Here is an 18,713-nt window from a genome sequence, read left to right as displayed (position 1 = left end):
CGGAGCCCATCGGTTCCCTTTCCGCTTCCGGGCGGCGGCGGGAGCGGTGCGGAGGGCGGGGGGGTCGGTCGGGCGGCGGGGCCGGGGGTGCGGGGCGGCGGGACGAGGCTCCCTCCGGCGCGGCTTCAGCCCTCCTCTTCCGTCCGCAGGTGCGGCGACGAGATGTTGCGGCGACCGGCGTGGCAGGTAGGGCCGGGGGGGCCGGGGCTCCGGGGGGGCCGGCCCTGGGCTGCCCTCGGCGCGGGGGGATGGGCCGCTGGAAGCCCTTTGGTCCCGGGGCGGGGGAGGGGGTGGGGGGTGGCTCCGGCGGGGGGCCCGCCGTGGGGCCTGGGGTGCCTTCCTGGGCCAGGCGGGGATCCCGGGCCGGGCGGGGATCCCGGGCCGCCTTCGCGGAGCCTCGGCTGGGGCTGCCTGCCGGCGGCTTCTGCCGCACCCAGCGGCCCTGGCCGTGGTGCCTTTGCCGCTGCACCGAAACAACAACAAAAAAAGTGTTCAAAAGACCTTACCTGTGCGTGGAAGGCGTCTCGGGTGGGTTGTGTGTCTGTTAGTGAATCGTACGGACACGGCAATGAACTTTTGTTTTGCAAGTTGCGTTTCCTTTTGTTTAACTCTCCTGTTCAACACAATGCTGTCAGGCTTGCATTCCATTAAGTTTTTGCAACCCCTCGTTGTAGGAGATGAGGTTTTTCTTCCAGTTCCTGCGGATGGGCCTCTTGCAGAGGTGTTCCTGGGCTTTTTTTTCTTCTCCTTTCTTCTAGGACATAGTATTGCCCAGTATCAAGCCAGTTCCTTTTCTTGCTTGTGTTTAGCCACAGCACTCAAATCTTTGTGGCCTTGATTTGCTCTCTGCTTGGGAACACGGCCTTATCAGTGCATCGTACTGCTTATGGCAGTGGATAGATGTACCTTTTGGGCACATCTTCTGAAGCTTTGAAGTTAGGCAGAAAGTTGATGACACTATCAAAACTGTGTTTGTTTCCAAAAGCCGAAGCCCAACCACCCCCCACTTCAACCTTTATGTGTTACAGAAAAACAGTAGTTACTGCATGTCCCAAAAATAGTTGCTGGAGATGTACCTTCAGGCCATGCTTCTTCCTAGGCAGTTTGTACTTGCAAAACCTAGGTAATTGTTTGGAAAACGAGCAGTAAAGGTGTATGAACACTGTTCATATGTGAACTTTGTGTCTTGGAAACTAACTGCCTGTCTGTTCCTTCAGGTGCTTCGCCAGTTTGTAAGACATGAGTCTGATACAGTTGGCTCCTTGGTACTTGAAAGATGTAAGTAGCTCCTCAGATGGAATGTAGTTGTTACTATCCATGTTTTCTTATCTCTGTTTTAGAATAGTTGAAATATGCCAGGAGAGAAACAGTTAGGAGTGGTAGCTCCTGAATGCAGGAACTAAGAACATGAGCTACTCTTAAATAGCCTTCCTGACAACGGTCCTTGTCAATTCAAGGAGCCCTTAAAGGGGAAAAGGGAAAAGCCCTGACAACCTGTAAAAGGCAGGTACTCACTGCTGTGTCAGTGGCAGTGATTCAGGTAAGCTATAGTCATGTTTTCTGATACCTGCCTTTGGGTGTCTCATGGGCTTGTTTCTCAGACTCCTGGGTGCCTGGGGGACTTGTTTGGGTGCTGCTGCCCCAGTGTGATTGGCTCCAGGTTTATGCTTCAGACTGTGCCATTCAGTTCACCTGCTCATTGTGCAAGAGTGATCGTCCCCTGACCTCCTTGAGTTCTCCTTTAACAAGGAGAAGGAATACATTGTGTCCACTAGTCCTGGTACCTATGTAGGAACTTCTGACCCTCTAGTTCAAAGGACAGGCTGCAGTAATGCAACTTTGTTGTTTTAAAGGTATCTTTTTAGTGGCAAACCAACAGAATGCTCTGTTTTTATCATAACTAAAAAAATGAAAGTCAAGTCAAGTAAACGCAAAATAGACTCCAGCTATGTATGCTTGTGCCTGTAAAAAAGACAACAAAGGAACAGCGAATAAGGAACTTTTAGTTTTCTAAATGAGCTTATTCAGCAGTAGTAATGATAATACAGGCACAGCCATCTGCAGGGCCTGAATAAGCCAAAAAGTCACAAGAACTTGAAAAAAGGCTGAGGTGCAGAAAATCGTGGTTCTGGCCCTTAACAAAAGCTGCCAACTTAGGACTTGCCATGATCAGAATCATCATCATTCACCTACATTTGTCTTTGCTTTCTTGTGTTTCAGCCATGAATCGTGTTCAGTTACTTGGTCGGGTTGGGCAGGACCCTATCATGAGACAAGTGGAAGGAAAAAATCCTGTTACCATATTTTCTCTTGCAACCAATGAGATGTGGCGAACAGGGGAAAGTGAGGTAACCCCGGGAGGTGAGTCTGTGAGAAACAACCTGCTTCTGCCATGTCCCAGGGTCGTGCTTGCATGTTCAGTAGCACCATGTTTTGTCTCAGGCTGCAGTGTAAATGTCTCAGGTGCAGGGAAGTTTCTGTGATGTCAGTAGAGATGCTGGTGCATTTGTGTGTTTCTTACTGATCCCCAGCAGCATGTCCTGCGTGAAGATCTGCATGTTGACCTTTTTCTGGAGAAGAGAGAAGTGTGCTGTCAGTTTTTCTCTTGGGATTGCCAGAGGTGTAGCAGGTTCCATACTCTTAATTGTATTCCAAGAGGATGAAAAAAAAATGAGATTCATTTTGTATTAGATTCTTCTATCAGTTTGTAGCTACAGGTGACTTTTTTTTCTATAACGTAAGCTCTGTGTGAGGGGGGAAAGAAAAATTCTTCTAGTATAAGAACTGGCTTCCAGGAAGACTGATCTCTTGGTTTGAATTGGGCTTCTGCAGGGTACTTTTGGACACAGAGGAGTGGAACATGGAGTTCTAGTATGGCGTGGGAGATCAAGTGCATCTTCATGTTGCTTTTCTTAGTTTGAAAACACCAACATGTCAAAACTAATTTGTGAGTCTTGCATCAAAAAAAGGATTTGACATCCAACTTTATTGTTTTTATGTGACTTAGGTGATATCAGTCAGAAGACAACATGGCACAGGATCTCTGTCTTCAGACCTGGCCTCAGGGATGTTACTTACCAGTATGTGAAGAAGGGGTAAGTGAATCACAAATGTGGTTGAGGTTTTAATGCCTTAACAATTGATGTAGTAGGGTGACTAGGAGCTATACTAGGAAGTGCCTTACAGTAAGTTAGCAGACCTGCTACAAACAAATGAGGCAAAAGCCTGTGTATTCAGAATGAGATACAGAGGAGATAACAGATGTGCAGTTCTTTGATCAGAATGAAATTCTTACGGGTTTTTTTCCAGTTCTCGAATCTTTGTTGAAGGGAAGATAGACTATGGTGAATATACAGATAAAAACAACGTGAGGCGTCAGGCCACGACAATTATTGCAGGTAAGGAACAACTTGGCAATGCCTTGCCCTTTTAAAGTGGAGAGGTGGGTGGAGGACCTTTTGAAATAGAGCTTGGTCTGTCTTCACCCTTGGAATCCACACTTGGGGATTTTGAGAGAATGAACAGACTGTATCACTGGATGTCCTCTGGCACTACTTGTGAAGACACAGAAAACGAGAGCCCATAGTTAAGTGATTGCATTGTTTGCTTACAAAAACCAGTTGGTGCAGCAGGTAGGTACTGTATGTTTTAAGAACACTGGTATGTAGTACTGCAGGTCAGGCAGATTATTTTTCTAAGTGAAGCAGTTTGTTTAGTAGGTTTGTCTTGGTTTAGCAGGGATTTTTTTCTTCCTGTTTAAGGCTTCGTCAAGTTGAAGGGCCTCTGTTTGAGAGATTTTTATTTTTTTTTAATTATTATTTATTTTATTTTTTTTGTGAGCACTGCTTGCTGGAGAGTTTAGAAAGACTTCAGCGTGGTAGCCAGTAGTGGTAAGAAGAGCAGAGAATGGACAGGAAGTACATTTGTCCCTTGGGTAGACTCTGAAGAGGAAAACTGGGATACTCAGCTTTCTCCTTGAGCCTTTAAATAGCACGACCATACTACATCTTTACTGTTGGATAGAGCCACTATCTTGGGTGGGGCATTTGAGGGAAGGTTAAAATAATTGGGTAGTAGAGCAAACATTTATCTTGCACAAGTATATCCATAAAAAAGAGCACGAGGAAAAAAAAAAAAACAACAAAACCACAATTCTTGATGTTTCTACTGTGTGGCCTCTTTAAAAACAACAGTAATCAAACTTTCTCATGAGCAGTTCAGCTAGCAGGTGCTGCAGGTTGCTGTTCATAAACAGTGGAAGTGGAAAAGCGAGTCTCTTTTTAAAATTATTTATTTTTGTTCAGTATGCCCAGTCTCAAGATGCTTTAGACATTACTGAGACTTGATCATATACAAGCTTCCTGGCATCCTGTAGGCTGATGTGGTAGTGCATACTGAAAATGAAAAATTAGAATGGAAATAAGCTGTAACTGATAAAGATGATAGAATTAAACTATTAAGTGTTTCTGGTATCTTTGACTGTTTAGCAGCTTTTCATCAGACTTTAACACACTTGTTTCATAGTATAATGTATGCCTTGAATTGTCAGCTTTCTAGGGAGATAGAGCAAGAACCTTGAATTGAACAATGTTTTATTTTGCTAACTGTTCTGTTCTGAAATATGCTGCTTTAGAGCTTATTTTAACACAAATTTTGTGGGTGGGTAGGTTTGCAAGAGAGCAAAACAATCCTGAAGATAAAATTTTCTTTATTTCTTTTCAGATAATGTAATTTTTCTGAGTGATGGTGGTATGAGAGAAAAGGTGTGAGGTCATTAGTGCTTGGACCCAGGCCATTTCATTCCTTTTGTTTTACAGTGCTTCATAATTCTGTAATCATGTGTATTGCTGTAGTTTCTTTAAAAATAAATAAAATGTTTGATACCTACAGGGTATGTCTGTTTTGTTTTGCTGTGTGCTTTCTCTCCATCAACTGGATTTCTTTCTTTTTTTGTTTTTTTTAAGAGACAAGTGAACCCGGGCAGCTGTCTTAATTCTTGAGTGGATGGATACAGGGAGGAAGTCTCCTGTTGCATCTTCAGCCATTTTCAAACCTTGGCTGCCTGACCATCCCTCTTCTGTCTTGTGGGGTGTGACAGGCTAATCACTTCTCACTGTTAACATTCTTCCTCTGCTCTAGAGGTGTCATCCTGTTTTTGTTTAGCTAAGTAAATTGACAGTAAGTTTCAAGCAGAGGCATCAGCCTTTGCTGGTGCTTGGCTTAAAGTTCCTCTGACAGACCCAGAGTAGTTTTCTGTGCATTTGCATCTGCCCCTCCACTGATCATCACATTTGATCAAATCAGTTATAGCCTTTCACCTAAACCCTGTTTTGGTCACATGCTTAGGTCTTAACTCTTACGGCGTTTGACATGGTGACTCTAAAATGACACAAACATTCTTATCTTTGTGGGGTGCCATGGCTACTGTTTGCCATCAGGAGGAGCTGGAGGAACGGCTGCCTTAGCTGTTCCTTGCAAAAGGGCCTGCAATAGCACGTGGAAAACATTCTTGGTCCAGGATTCTCAAAGTGGGAGTGGCGTTTATTTTGGTTTAACTTTCGTGTTTTTTTTGTCAGAAAGACTGAGAATTGTTAGTATTGTTAGCGAAAAATTGCACACTGAACAGGTAGTTTCATTCTATTGGTGGAGAGGTGGTGACACTCCCACTGTTAATACAGTGTGGCATGAACAGGGAAAGGGGAATGTTAGAAGTGGCAATTCTGTGTCGTCAAAGCTGGTGGGATTTTGTATCTCCCTGAACTCAGTGTAGAGTGTGCTGATTTACAGTTTTTGCAGCTCTTTCCCTTAAAAAAAAGATTATTCTGTTTATGCTTCCCTCTGAGCATTCGTAAGTACTACCAAGAACTTAAGCTTTTTCAGTTCAATATTTATTTCTGGTTGACACTAATGTTTTGACTGTCTCCTGTCACTGGCATACCTAGGTGTTACATGTACTAGAAATGCTTAGCTAATTAAATAGGTTGTTAACCACGGGAGATTGTGGTATCTTTTTAAACAGGAAGTTCTGGCTTTAACTTCCTTTACTGCTTGTTCAGTCTGAGGCTGTTATAGTGCTAGGAGAAGTTGTGCTGGTGCACTTCTGTAGTAGTGATCCAGTTTGTGTTTGGTCCATATACACATTTCCTCTTGGCTGAAAGCTGGGCTTTGTCTTCAGCTTTCTTCATATCTAAGAGGCCTCAGGTGAATGTGCTAAGCCTCTGTTTAGTGGTTACCTCTTTTTTCTGAACGCTGCTGTGGTGGTGGAGCTCAACCCAGGTTATGATAGTGTCTGCTTTGGAGCTTGGGAACTGGCTTTCTTCCCTGAACTCCCAGTGGAGGTGGTGGAGGTGACAGTGGTGATTCCCTTTACTGCTGTGTGTGGAGTGGCCAGAGCTGCCAGGACTCCTGGCTCATGCTAATCTCTTCCGCTGGCTCAGGATGGAGACAGAGCTGAGCTAGCACAAGGCATAGGATTAGGTGCCAACAAAGAAAATATTTGTTCAAGAACTTCAACTTTTCTTGTTTTTCTGGTTGTTCTATTTAAAGTTGCTGTTGCACTTTTGAAGATTGACCTGCTACAAAGACAACACATGCCTACTTTGAGAACATACTGTTTGAAAAGCAATACAGTATCTTGAGCATTCATCACAATTGTGCATTAGAGTAGATTTTCACAAAGCATTCTGCATTAGCAGTAGTCATAATTGCAGCAAAAATAACCAGTGGCAGAGGTATGTTGTGCATTCAATTCTTAGGTCTGCTTTGTTGCTATGGTGCAAAGTTAATCTACAACTAAGTAATTTTGGTTCTGAGAAAATCAGGTGTGAAATCAGCATTCCTACAGCTCCTGGGTTGGGAGTTTTTTGTGGCTAGGTACTTGTTCTGTGAGGAAATGTTACAAAATGGAAGCAGAACTTAGTGAGTTAAATACAGTATTACCTTGTTTGTAGCTAGGTAATGAGAATTATTTCCATGCTGCCCCTTGGTAGACAGCATTCAACTTTTGCTTGTCTGTGTTAACTTCTCAAGGAACTGGATTAGGCAAACTGCTTGCATCAACCAGGACATGTAGAAGTGTTTGCCCTTTACAAGGAATTTTATGTATTTATGGGGATAGAGTGGAAGAGAGAAAAGCTAGAGATTATTGCTTTTTAAAATGACAGAGCATTTTAACTAAGTTATTGGAGCATTTCTTAACAGACCTGAGACAGCTATTCTGGTTTGCAGCGCAGCTTGGGGCTGCTCAGTTATTTCTCTCAGTCTGGTGTAAGGTGTAGGAAATGCCCTTCTCCTGTGCTTGTTTCCACAGCTGCAGTGTGCTGGTTTGAGGAAGATACCACAGGCATTGTGCTGATGTCACACAAAGAACATAAGTGTGACCTGTATTAGGGAACACAAACAAAATTTCCCCAACCCCACATGATACAGAGAGTAGCGAGAGGGCTATTTCAGTGAAGTAGAACTTGATTTCTTTGGCTGAAGCTTCTCCTGCTTCTGTGTCATGAATCAGTTTCTCCAGATAGAGCAACAGGTTGAATTAAGAATAAGTGAGGGCTTGAACTACTTCAGAACTGCTAGAGGTTTTTAACAGTGTGTCCCTGGCTTAGGTTCTAACCTAGTCAAGCGACTTTGCATCCTGGTGACTGCACAGTGCCCTGCAAGAAGAGGTAGATGTTTGAGCCCTGCTCCAGCTGTGCTTTGAAGACCAGCAGTGCCTATGGAAGCCTGATAAAAGCCATGCAGAGACGCCATGACTTGCAAAAGCAAGAAAGCTGAATCAGTGCTTTGAGAAGGCCTTGGGTGCAAGAGATAGGGACAGTCGGGTGAAGGGAACTTGTGTTTCTGCCAGTGTACCAGTTATGTGGGTTTAGTAGTAGGCTCTCTCCAGTACTGGCAATCCCACTTCTTTCACAATTTTTCATGTCAGAAAAGGAACATAATGCCAGGACTGTGGGAAGAAAACTTCACTATTCTCAAGCACGCTTTCTATTTTTAATTCTGAAATTTCTGTGGTGGAAGCCTTTTTACCAAGTAGTTGAGCATATCTGCATGTACAAACTAAGACTTGGTGGCTGTTTGAGCTTGGCAATGGTGAGCTGCTCCACACAGCAGTGTGACTTAGATCTCATTTACATGAGAAATTTGTCAGTGCATTATCAGGTACTGGGTAGTGCAAGTAATGTGGTAGCACATGACACACAAATGAGCTTTCACAAGGTTTCTACGGAGACATCCTCTTGTGGGAAATGTGTGTTAGTGTGAGATTTTTTCTTCTGCTTGTTGCTCTATGTCCCAGATAAATAATCAGCTCATTACCCTACTTTGCCATATTGGAATGATCTTCAGAAACTACTGTTTATTAGAAATTGCTTGCTTGGTCATTCTTTGTGTTCCTAGTCCTGAAGTTTGTGCCCTGTGCTCGTTAATAAAGAGGTGCTACATTTGTTGAAGAAACTTTCTCTCACTGGCCATTTACTGTGGCTTTCAAAGGGCAAGATTTCTTTCAATTGTAGCTGCTCAAAACAGCAATTGTTATCTTGTAGGCTCCGTTGCTATTTGTTCTTTTCTTACTGGTTGACTTTTCAAATGTATTTAAACAGCATGGCTGTGGAAAACAGATGGTTATCTTGATCCTAGTTGTCACAAGTCAGAAAAATGTCACCTGTAAATATTTAATGAGCCTTTGTGCAACTGACCTGATGGGGAACTGATTAATGATGCAGTTGCAGAAGTTGCAGTTTCTGTGACCCGGATCTGCAAGGAAAAGAGAGCACCTTTCCTTGTCCAGGCTTTCTGAGACTCAGTAGGCTTGTATCATTTCTAGCTTTTTTCTTTGATAGTTAAAGCAAGTGGCATTTGTTTGGAACTCTGCCTTCAGAGCCTCCTTTTTCCTTGGCTAGTTTGGTTGTCTGTGGGGGTTTTCTATATGTTTTTTCTGTGTGGGCTTTCTGCTCCTTGCAGAAAGGGGACAGAATGCTCAATAAAAGAAAGCTGAGCTGTCCTCTCAGAGTCCTCAGCTTTATCTTTGCAGATAGCAACCCCTCACTTTTTTATCTTGTAGATTGTCAGTCAATTTTTGTGCTGTGCCCCCTGTGAGAGTGAATCCAAACCCAGTTCAGAAGTCTGTGGTTAGGAAATGGTCTTGCACAAAAGGAGAGAGGAAAATGCACTCAGTATTAGCTGAGTTGGAACTTAAAAATACTAATAAAGCTACTCTTAAGAGGAAAGGTACAAACCATGGGGAAAAAAAAGCCTTGATTTTCAGCATACTAGTAACTATTAAAATCTACAATTTAAAATCCTCCAAGCAATATGCAAAAAAGTTAGGAGGATAGTTGTCTATATAACGTTCTTTCTTGTTTTGCGGTGCTTTCCACCATGCCTGATTCCTGGTGTGGTTAAGTTTGTGAGCAGCAATGCATGACATGTTTGACTGCTACCCCATCTGCTGTATCAAGACACTGAATAATTAATATTCTCTGGAAAGGATTAATTTCCTCCACTATTCTCTCTTCTTTCTTGGTACCCCATGTGTGCTGCTGCCAGTTTTTAGCAGAAGCTTGCTAATACAGATCCTTTTCCCAAGAACTGGTGCTGCACCACAAAAAATTATTTCCATACAAAGTCTTAGAGTATTGTTTTGGGAACATTGAAGTTAAAAAATGAGATGTAGTCTTGAACACTAATTTTAATAATATGGCAATAACTAGGCAGGATGCCCTATTACAGTGTCTAGTCACTAGTTACCCATATTATGTTTCATATTGGTGAATAGCCCCAGAAATGGATAATTTCTGTGTATCAAATACTTTAGTGGCCAAAGAAATCTTCCAAGATGCTTATGCATACTCAGCAGCACTATGTACCACAGTGGCAGCTGTGCCTCAGTACTAACATTACAAGAGAGCCCTGGAGAAGTGTAGAGAGGAGAGTGGGACAGTTTTATGTGGGCCCAGAAGAGTGGAAACTTGGGAAAAGCTGTGTGCTGTTTACCCAGGGCAACTAATTTCCTGTTCGTGCTTTACACAAGGAGGAACAACAGACGTATGTACTGTGTAGCTTCTTTTCTAAATATTTATCTCTACCTGACAAATGTGTTAGGAGGAGAAAGTTCAGCCCAGTACTTTTGGTCAAACAGCAGTTCTTAAGAGACCCTCATCCTCAGCATGTTCAGGAAAGGAAGCTGCAGCCATCCAGTCAACACCTTCTTTCTTCTTTTAAGGTGGCTTTTATTTTCTTGGCTTGCAAGGCAAACATGGCTCTCCCGTTAGGCTTCTCACACAGGCAAAACATGAATTTAATTCCTGAGCCCAAAAAAGTTCTCTGCTCACAGCAGTAACTAGAAGGGTTTAATGTCAGCCAGCAGAGTGATGAAGAGCCTTTTGTTAAAAAGATTATCACAAGGCCTCAAAAGCTTTGAAAGAAAGAACACATCTGGTGAAAATACGGAGGTTTCGGGTTAAGGAACTGACCTTTACAAGTTTCACAATCTGCACCTCAGGACTGGCACAATGTAATTGCTTTGACAACAGTGCCTGACAGTGCCAAGACACAAGAAATCTACCTCCAGTCGAGCTTGCCAAAGTGGTAGGGAGCAATTCAGGTGCTAGCAATTTGGCTTTAAAGGTTTTTCTGTGCTGCTGAGGGCATATACTGGACTGACTTTTTCACAGTGCCTTCAGATAGCTCATTTTTGCAGGATCTTTGGGGCATTTAGGAATTTTCCCTTCACATTCTTCACCAAACAATGTTGCTTTTGTTATGCTTTTTTTAATACACCTTTTTTACTTGATTAAAAAAAAATACTTAATTTTAAAGGATCAGTCCCAAAGAGTCAGTTATTTTTCCTTTTCTTATGGCTGTTGTGCCTGTTGGGTGAGGGGAAGTCCTTTTGACTTTGTCCTCAGCATCTGGGAGCATTTGCACTGTGAGGGAATGAAATGGTGTGTCACAAGAAATTAAGTCTAGTGGGAAGTTTGACCTGTAGAAGAGAGAGAACTTATTGGGAAGTCCAGTTACAATTTGTGCACAGTGCAGCATGGAAATGCCAGTTAGCACTGAACAGACCCACAGTGAAATGCTTTGATGGAGTTCCAGGAGCTGAAATGATGCCCTGAAGAATGCCTGGTTTCTTGAACTGTAAAGATTTGGCATCTTTCATTTTTAAAGAACCATGAAATTCCAATGTTGGCCCAGTTTGGTATAAAAGCAAGTCCTAAAACACCGACAGTGCCCAGGGCCTGGGATTATTTTTCATGCTGCTTGGTTACTCTTGAGGAGGGGAAGGGACACTTTTATGCTGGGTCACCCTCTGCAGGGACAACTTTCCAGGGATGAGCAGATGGTACAGTCCTGTGTCATCTGCCCCTCTCCAGGGAGCTGTCCCTGCCAAGGCCTGCCTCGGTGTAGAGCTGTCCTGGTGGTGAGGTGTGTGTGATGAAATGTCCCGCAGGGAGTTGGTGGTGAAGAGTTGTCCTGGGCCCTCTGGAGAAGGGTACGAGGCGGGCACCAGCGTGCTCATTGCTGCTGTCACGCCTGCTAGCAGTGTTGACGCGCACTTTATCCAAAAGCGGCTGATTTGTACGAGGTATGTTTTTGCTCATCTTCTCTCTAAGAAATAGGTAACCTGTGCCCGGTCCTATCCAAGCGGCGGCGTTCTTTTTAGCTAGCCCAAAAGACCAAGCGACTCTTCGCTTCATACCGCACACCCCCTGACGTGTGTACGAGCCCGGCTGCGCAGGGCAGGGCTGCTCCCCAACGCCTCCCCGGTGACCGGGCGCTGGCCTGGGCCGCTTCCCGCAGGCGGGGAACCCTTCGAGCAGCCTCAGCCCCCTGCGGTGACCGAGGCAGGGGACGCCTGGGGTGGGGAAGGGCCCAGCCGCACAGCTGGAGCAGGGCGGCGGGGGCTCCGCCCGGGGTCCCCGCGGCGGGCGCTGCTCCCGCCCTCTCGCGGCGGGGGCGGTGCGTGGCCGCGGGGGCGGGGCGGTGCGTGGCCGTGGGGGCGGGGCGGGGGCGGTGCGGTGCGTGGCGGCTGCAGTCTTGTCGCTGTCGCGTTGGCTGCCGCGCCCGCCGCCCCGGCGCGCCATTGGCGGGGGGCACCGGGCTCCCCGCCCCCGCCGCGGCGCCGCGGGAGCCCCGCCCACATTCCGCCGCCGGAGCGGCGCGGGGGCCGAGCTCCGATTGGGCCGCGGCCCCGCGCTCCTCGCCCCCGATTGGCGCGGCGGGGCTGCGGGGGCGGGGCCGGGCGGGGCGCGGCTGCGGGCGGCGGGGGCGCGGCGCGCAGCTGGGGGGGCGCCCCGGCAGCCCGGCCCCGCCAGCCCAGCCCCGCACTCTCCCGGTGGCGGCCGTGGGGACGCGGCCTCAGCGCGGCGCCGGGCGCGGGGGGGGGGGGGGGGGCTGCAGGGCGAGCTAAGCGGCTCCGCCGCCCATGGGAGCGAGTGGCGCGGCGTGAGCCGGACGCTGCGGGGGGTGGGCAAGAGGCAAGCCGGGGGTGGAACGGAGGATCGGGCGGCGGGGCTGCCCGGTGTCTTGTAGCCGGCATGGAGGTGTGCGAGAGCGGCGGGGAGCAGCCGCCGCTGCTGCACTGGGACCGCAAGCTGAGCGAGCTGTGCGAGCCCGCCGACCCCGACACCCTGCTGTGCCACACGGTGAGGAGCTGCGGAGGCGCCTGCCCGGGCGGAGCCGGCGGGACGGCGGGGGGAGGGGCTGGCTGAGACGCCCCCCAGGCGAGGTGGGGGTGCGTTTCGGGGCGCCGTGACGCGTGTCCTGCCGGGCGGGCGCGGTGGCGGTGCCAGGCGGAGGTGCCACCGCCGCAGGGCCAACAGGTGCCCGCCCGCTGCCTGCCCCCGCGACTTGTGCCCCCGGGGCAGCGCGGTGGCCCCGGGCAGGCGCGGGGGCCGCGGTTCGCCCCGTCGCGTCGGGCTGTCACAACTTCTTGCCCTCCTTGGCCGGCCGCAGCCGCTGGCTGCTCCTGGCTCTCGGGCTCTGTCACCGCTCGCTCCATTCGCCGCCCCTCGCTGAGCCCGGGACGCTGCCGGGCCTCGCCGCTTCCCCGGGGCCCGCAGCCCGCACCCGCCTGCGGCTCCCTCTTCCTCAGCGCCGTCGGCTTCTCGCTCTTCAGGAGTCGCCGGCCGCGTCTCCTCCTCCGAAGCGAGACTCTCCGCGTGCTGTCCCGCTCCCCGGCCCCGCTCAGCGCTGGCAGGGGGGCCCGGAAGGGCCCGGTTTGTCCCGGCAGCCCAGAACAGGCAGACACGTCGTGAGCAGGGGCTCCCAACCCCCCCTGCTCTGAGCCTGGTCCTTGGCCATCGTGCCGGTGTCAGAAAAGCTGAGTGTCCCATAGGTGTGATGTGAGGGGTCCTTTCAAGACGCTGATGAAATCTTGCTTAAGTGGCTTCGAGGGCTGGCACGTGAAGTTTGGATTATTTTAATTTATCCCCCTCGGAATCCCTGTATTTTTGCTTACACAAAATGCCCAGTTAGGACAATCCCAAGGAAATGCATCTTAACTCCACTCCATTGTTTTCCTATAAATCTGGAGGCTTTTTGCAAGCACAGAGAAAGAACTTTGTAAAGCTCCGTAGGCGCAAACCTGGAGGGGAAGGGAGGTGGACGGACCACTCTGGGACCACGTGCACGGGAGACCCTTCCAGTCTGCTGTGTGCACAAGGCACAGCGGCGTTGTCGAGCACGTGCTTGAATGGAGAACCCTGTGTAACACCGTGGCAGCACCTGGCATGTGGCAGAGAGTCTTGGCAGGTGCTGGTGGTCTCTCGGTGTTCCTTTCTTGCACCTCGGAGAGGGATGCGCAAATACAGTCACCCCACAGGGAGTAATCAACCCTTTCTCATGGGAGCAGGAGTGGTCCCGCAGCCTGATGTGTGGCGAGGCGGCGTGTTGGTGCTGTGTGGATGGTGATCATAGAATCATAGAATGGGTTGGAAGGGACCTTAAAGATCATCTGGCTCCAACCTCCCAGCCTTGAGCGGGGTCACCTCCCACTACTCCGGGTGTTAGTCCGGAAAGGCAAACAGGGAAAGTCTTATTTGTTGTGCTTGGTATGTGGTGGCCTTACTGATCCAGGATCTTGTCCATCCCAAACTCCAAACCTCGTTTTGGCAGGAAGTGAGCCTGCTGTACGCGTGACTGTCTTTAAACAGTGTTTGGCTTCTTTGTCTTTGAAAACTCTTGGGCTTTCTTGCGCAATGTGTATCTTCTGGTAGATCCGGGGAAAAGCAATGGCATGTCATAGTGAGTTGTGGGTTTTTTTTTTCTTTTAAAGAGCCAGCAGGAACACTTAGCAATGGAAAGCTCTTCCTTCAAAAAGCTAGTTTCTTGTGTTTTTTTCTATAAGAAGACATTATTTTTCTTCAACAAGGGAAACATTGTCAGTGAAATAAGAGACGACTCAAGACAGTGCTCCTGCTTGGAGTTTGCAGTTGTGTTGGGATACTTCTCTTGCTTTGTTTGGATATTTATGAGAATGGAGTTGCCACTCTTAACTTTTGTTTTCTTCTTCAGTGTTCTACTATTTTTTAAATTACTGTTCTGGAGGAGATTTTGTGCTTGGGCTAGAACTTGTGGCTGTAGTGACATGGATACATGTGTTTTCTGCCCCATTTCAAGGAGCCTGGGTCTTGGTTTTAATCGTAGCTTGGCAAACAAAACATCCTGGCTGTCTGGTAGATGGAAATATGGTGCTTTTCCCCCTGCTGTTTGCAAGTTTTATTGGGGATTTTAAACTTCAAATTCTATGGTGATGTGTTTTGCAAGGGGCAGTGCATAGCTGGGTCTGCAAAGCCTTGGGCTGTGGTCCCCCTCTGTGGGTAGCATCTTACCATTGATTTGTGTGTGGGTTTTTTTGTTTGGGTTTTTTTTTTTAGGAGTTTAAGACTTCTTTAGACTACCTTAAAATAGAAGCGTAAAATCAATTTATCTTTGCTGTTGTTTTTGGAATTCTTTCAAAATAAGTATCAGTAAAGAAAAGCAACAAAATTCTATGTCTAAAAGAGTTGTAGTGGGGTATTAAGATCTTTAAAGGAAAAAAGAGAAGTTTTCTGAATTTATAATTCTCTCATGGGGGAAAAAAAGCACGCGTTCCTGCCTGTTCAACTTTTTGTTTTGCAGAGTGTATCTTGCTGTGTGGAGGAAAATACTATGCTTGATATCATGAAACCTAAGTTCTCTATTTACCTCTGGCCAAAGCTTCAAAGAATAATTTTGAAAAACAAAACAAACAAACAAACAAAAACCCTTCTGGGTGAAACATCTGTTCTTCTCCTGGTTTATACTTTACATATGGGAGGGCTGGTTTGATCCAGCTGGTTCTGCTGTGTTTGTAACCTTATTGCAAGTTGATTCTGAAAGACTGAGGTGATGAGAACTCCCTTCTACACAGTGCCCACCACCTGTGCTGTCATCTTCAAGACTGAGTAACACATGCTCTATGGCATCTTCTGGTCTTTGCACACTCCTGAGTTGTCCCACAGCTGGATGTGTGAGTCTGCATTCAAAAAAACTTCTGAGTGGGCTTAGGGAAGTTGCCTGGGGAGTTGTCACACGAGTCTGGGAGTGTGACCCGGACTGACAAGGGGGAGGAGGGAGAAGATGATGATGACTGAGGGGAAAGCACACAAGCAGGAAGAAAGATCCATACTCTTTGGCAGTCAGACTCGTGTGTGCAGGCAGGAGAGGGTGAAAATTCTGTGCCAGCTGCCTTTTGTGTATTTTAAGTTAAAATTTAACCTTTTTTACGACCACAAAGACTGTTCTTGGGTCTGTATGATTTCAAGCTAGTAGACAAGTGTGAAAGCATGCATACAGTTACAAACTCAACCTCTGTTTTAAACTGTTTCAGCCTGCCTTAATTACCGGGGCTGAAATCCAGCCTCCCGGGGATTTACATTTCTTTTCAACAGCTGATGATTTCATCAGTGCCTGAAGCAGCATGAGGAGCAGCAGTTCCCTCGATCTGCTGGTGCTGTCGGTGAGATCATCATCTGTGCTGGGAGAAAGTGGGTCCTCGAGCAGTTTAGCTCTGACATTGGCAGGCAGCAAGCCTGGAGTTGGCTCATTAGTCTTCGCTGTTATAATAATCACCTGGATGGCAGGTAGCTTTACAAGGTTATTTTTCTGGAGTGGCTTAAGTTTCCCATCTAAGAAAAAGCTGAAAGGTTTCCCAGGGGCGTTTTCATGGTATATGTGATGTGTCTGTGTATAATCTTTGTATGCTCTGTAGCTTGTTAGGATTGTGTGTCAGTAGTATCATACACTGGCATTGTGCAAGCTGTTATTATTACTCGCTCTTGCTTTTTCCTGGCAGTCAAGCAGAAGGAAAGTGCAAAGCCTTTGACTGCCCAAAGTGCACAGAGGCATGGCCAGGTTGCTAACTTTTCACCTTCATGCCACTGCTGTTACTTCCCGTAATGTGCAGGTGGACTTGAAGTGGGAGAGCTCTGCTTGCGGTCATTGTGTCTCCACTGGAGTTGATCTATGGTTGTAGGGGGCCCAGCTGGGATGGTATCTTCAGAAGCAAATGCCAGATCTGATGCAGATGGATAAGTCTGTTGACAAATATGCTGTGAAATGCCAACTACCTGTCCTATTGCTGGTTGAGAGATGAAAGGCAGATAGTTCTTATGAGCCTTTGACATTTAAAAACTCTTTATTTAATACTGAGGAAGCAGTTTGTTTGTTGGTTTTTTTTCCTCCCCCTGTTTTCATGGTTATTTTAACACATTGGGTACTGGCTGCTGCTTCCAGATGGTAGCAAATACAGCTAAATGCAAGTATGACTCTGATCTTGGCACAGCAGATGTAGAATTGACCCTGCCCTACAGTTATGTGGGGACCAAGGCTGGCTTAAGTATTTAGATCTAAATTCCCAGATGTCACGTCGTGAGTGTCTTAATGATGAGTGGTTTGCTGGAAGATACTTCAAATGCTTAAGTAGCTCAAATGCTTATTCTTTAAAGAGCCTGAAACTTGAAGCTCCTGTGAAAAAAAATTACATACGTCAAGTTTCACATTGCTGATGCCATTTTCTGAGCATTATTTGAGCTTGGCAAGCCTGTTACTGTGTCACTGGGGATGCTGTGTGGTGCTCAGCCCTGCAATATGAGTGCAACAGGTCAGCATGAGCGAAGGGTGCATCCCAGGCCTCTGCTACTGAGCTGTCATCTCCATGTGAGAGCAGAAAAGTAAAGCAATCTGCCCCTCAAGGTTGGCGTTGCGTGATGCCTGCGTTCACAGTTGTGATCATCATCTAAGACCAGCTGAGGAAACTTTGAGCTGGCCTTGTTTCCTCAGATAAAAATTGTCTGTAACAAGCCTCTGAACCTCACCGTGACTTGACGTGACTCATTTCCTCTGCCACAAAAAAGACAGGCACTGCTACTTTGTCTTCTGATGACTTCCACAGAAATGCTGTCTCCAGAAAGAGCTGCCAAGGGTTGTCTCCAGTTTTTTGTGTATGGCAGTGGCAATAGTTAATTTAAATGGATCAGTTCTTTATTTTTTGCAATCTGTGTGTATTTAATTAGAAGTTGTGGTTACCATAGCGTGTCTGGATGTGGAGCTGGCTGTATCTTACTGTGTAGTGGCTGCATGTAGCTCTCTGTAGAATCTGGTGTCAATATAGTTTGATGCAATTTTTTATTTTTCTCTTTGGTGGGGGGGAAGGTACCTCACTTATTTGAAAGTGGTGTTTGGACTGTTGCCCATTAAGAAGAAAGCTGAAATCTCTCATTCTTTCTTTTCTATACACCTGCATATGGAGGACCAGATGGCTGACTTTAGGTGAAATAGTTGTGAAATCAATACTTTCAAGTATTTTGCCAAAATCCTCCAGTAAATAGGGGAAATGTTAAAGTGAGATTTTTAAATAGTTGTATACAGACTTTGTACAAAGCTGTGGTGTTAAATTTTGAGAATGCCTTTCCATATTTAAAAAAACATTAAAAAGTCAGTATCTCAGCTGCTGAACATCAGAACTAGTTGTATTCACTGCCTCTCACTGAAAACCATTTCTCTCTCCCCTGCCTTCTTTTCATTTTAAATAAGAATCCCACTCCTGTTTGCCAAGGCACATGTTAGGTACTCCTAATGGGTCTAAATGATCTACAGTTCTTCTAAAAGCTGAGATAAACATGACTGTGATACTTTGAAACTATACCCTTACATTGGCTGACAGTTAAAATTAGAAAAAATAAGGGTATTGAGTTGCTGGCTGGTTTCATTTGGACTGTAACTGTATAGTGAAGTGCTTGATCTGCAGTGAGGATGGGAGCTGGAAAAAATGTTTGTCTGCCCTGGCACTGACTTTGGAGCCAGCATTTGCTGTACAAAAATACTTTTTCTTTCTTTTTTTCCCCCCCTTTTTCCTTTTTTGTTTTGTTTTTGTTGTTGTGATTGACATGACTGATCTGCACTGTCCTCTTTAAATGGTTCTTTACTTTGGGAGGCCAGTTGTTATTAAGCATGAAGCAGGTTGTGTGCGATAGCTGCGGTAAAGGAATTTCATTCACAGTTTTACCAGATGGTGTTTTCCTGTGTCTGGAGTTGCTGAACTTATCTGCAGTGATGGAGGAAACTTATGGTCTTTGCAGGTCCTTGTTTGCACTGTAAAAAGTCCCCTCTTTGGGGTTAAGTAAGTTTTCATTATACTAGGGGAGGGTTGGCCAGTTTTTTTTAGAGCAGTCTCACTGTTTAGGATTGGC

The 18,713-nt window shown here is 46.5% G+C and overlaps 2 protein-coding genes across 5 annotated transcripts in view; both read left to right on the top strand.

Annotated features, from left to right (window-relative positions):
- Positions 1–28: 28 nt before the first annotated feature.
- Positions 29–4,887, top strand: SSBP1 (single stranded DNA binding protein 1). Of its 2 annotated transcripts, XM_051640865.1 has the most exons (7): positions 29–46; positions 150–186; positions 1,218–1,278; positions 2,221–2,361; positions 3,008–3,095; positions 3,310–3,398; positions 4,723–4,887. In XM_051640865.1, the coding sequence occupies exons 2-7, from the start codon at positions 163–165 to the stop codon at positions 4,767–4,769; spliced, it is 450 nt and encodes a 149-aa protein (XP_051496825.1). In that variant the 5' UTR covers positions 29–46; positions 150–162; the 3' UTR covers positions 4,770–4,887. The 2 variants fall into 2 exon arrangements, with proteins under 2 accessions (XP_051496825.1, XP_051496815.1); XM_051640855.1 differs by lacking the exon at positions 29–46 and having other exon boundaries at positions 69–186.
- A 7,556-nt stretch (positions 4,888–12,443) lies between these two features.
- The window catches only part of CREB3L2 (cAMP responsive element binding protein 3 like 2), a 75,480-nt gene continuing 69,210 nt past the window's right edge, over positions 12,444–18,713 (top strand). For 2 of the 3 annotated variants that reach the window (XM_051640657.1, XM_051640648.1), the window contains exon 1: positions 12,444–12,647. In XM_051640657.1, the coding sequence (XP_051496617.1) occupies positions 12,540–12,647 (108 nt within the window). In that variant the 5' untranslated portion in view covers positions 12,444–12,539. The remainder of the gene's footprint in view (positions 12,648–18,713) is intronic. The other variant, XM_051640668.1, reaches the window with a different exon arrangement.

This window comes from Apus apus, chromosome 1 (genome assembly GCF_020740795.1).
Source record: "Apus apus isolate bApuApu2 chromosome 1, bApuApu2.pri.cur, whole genome shotgun sequence".
In the NCBI taxonomy this organism is placed as follows: Eukaryota; Metazoa; Chordata; class Aves; order Apodiformes; family Apodidae; genus Apus; species Apus apus.
This window is presented reverse-complemented; position numbering and strand designations above follow the sequence as displayed.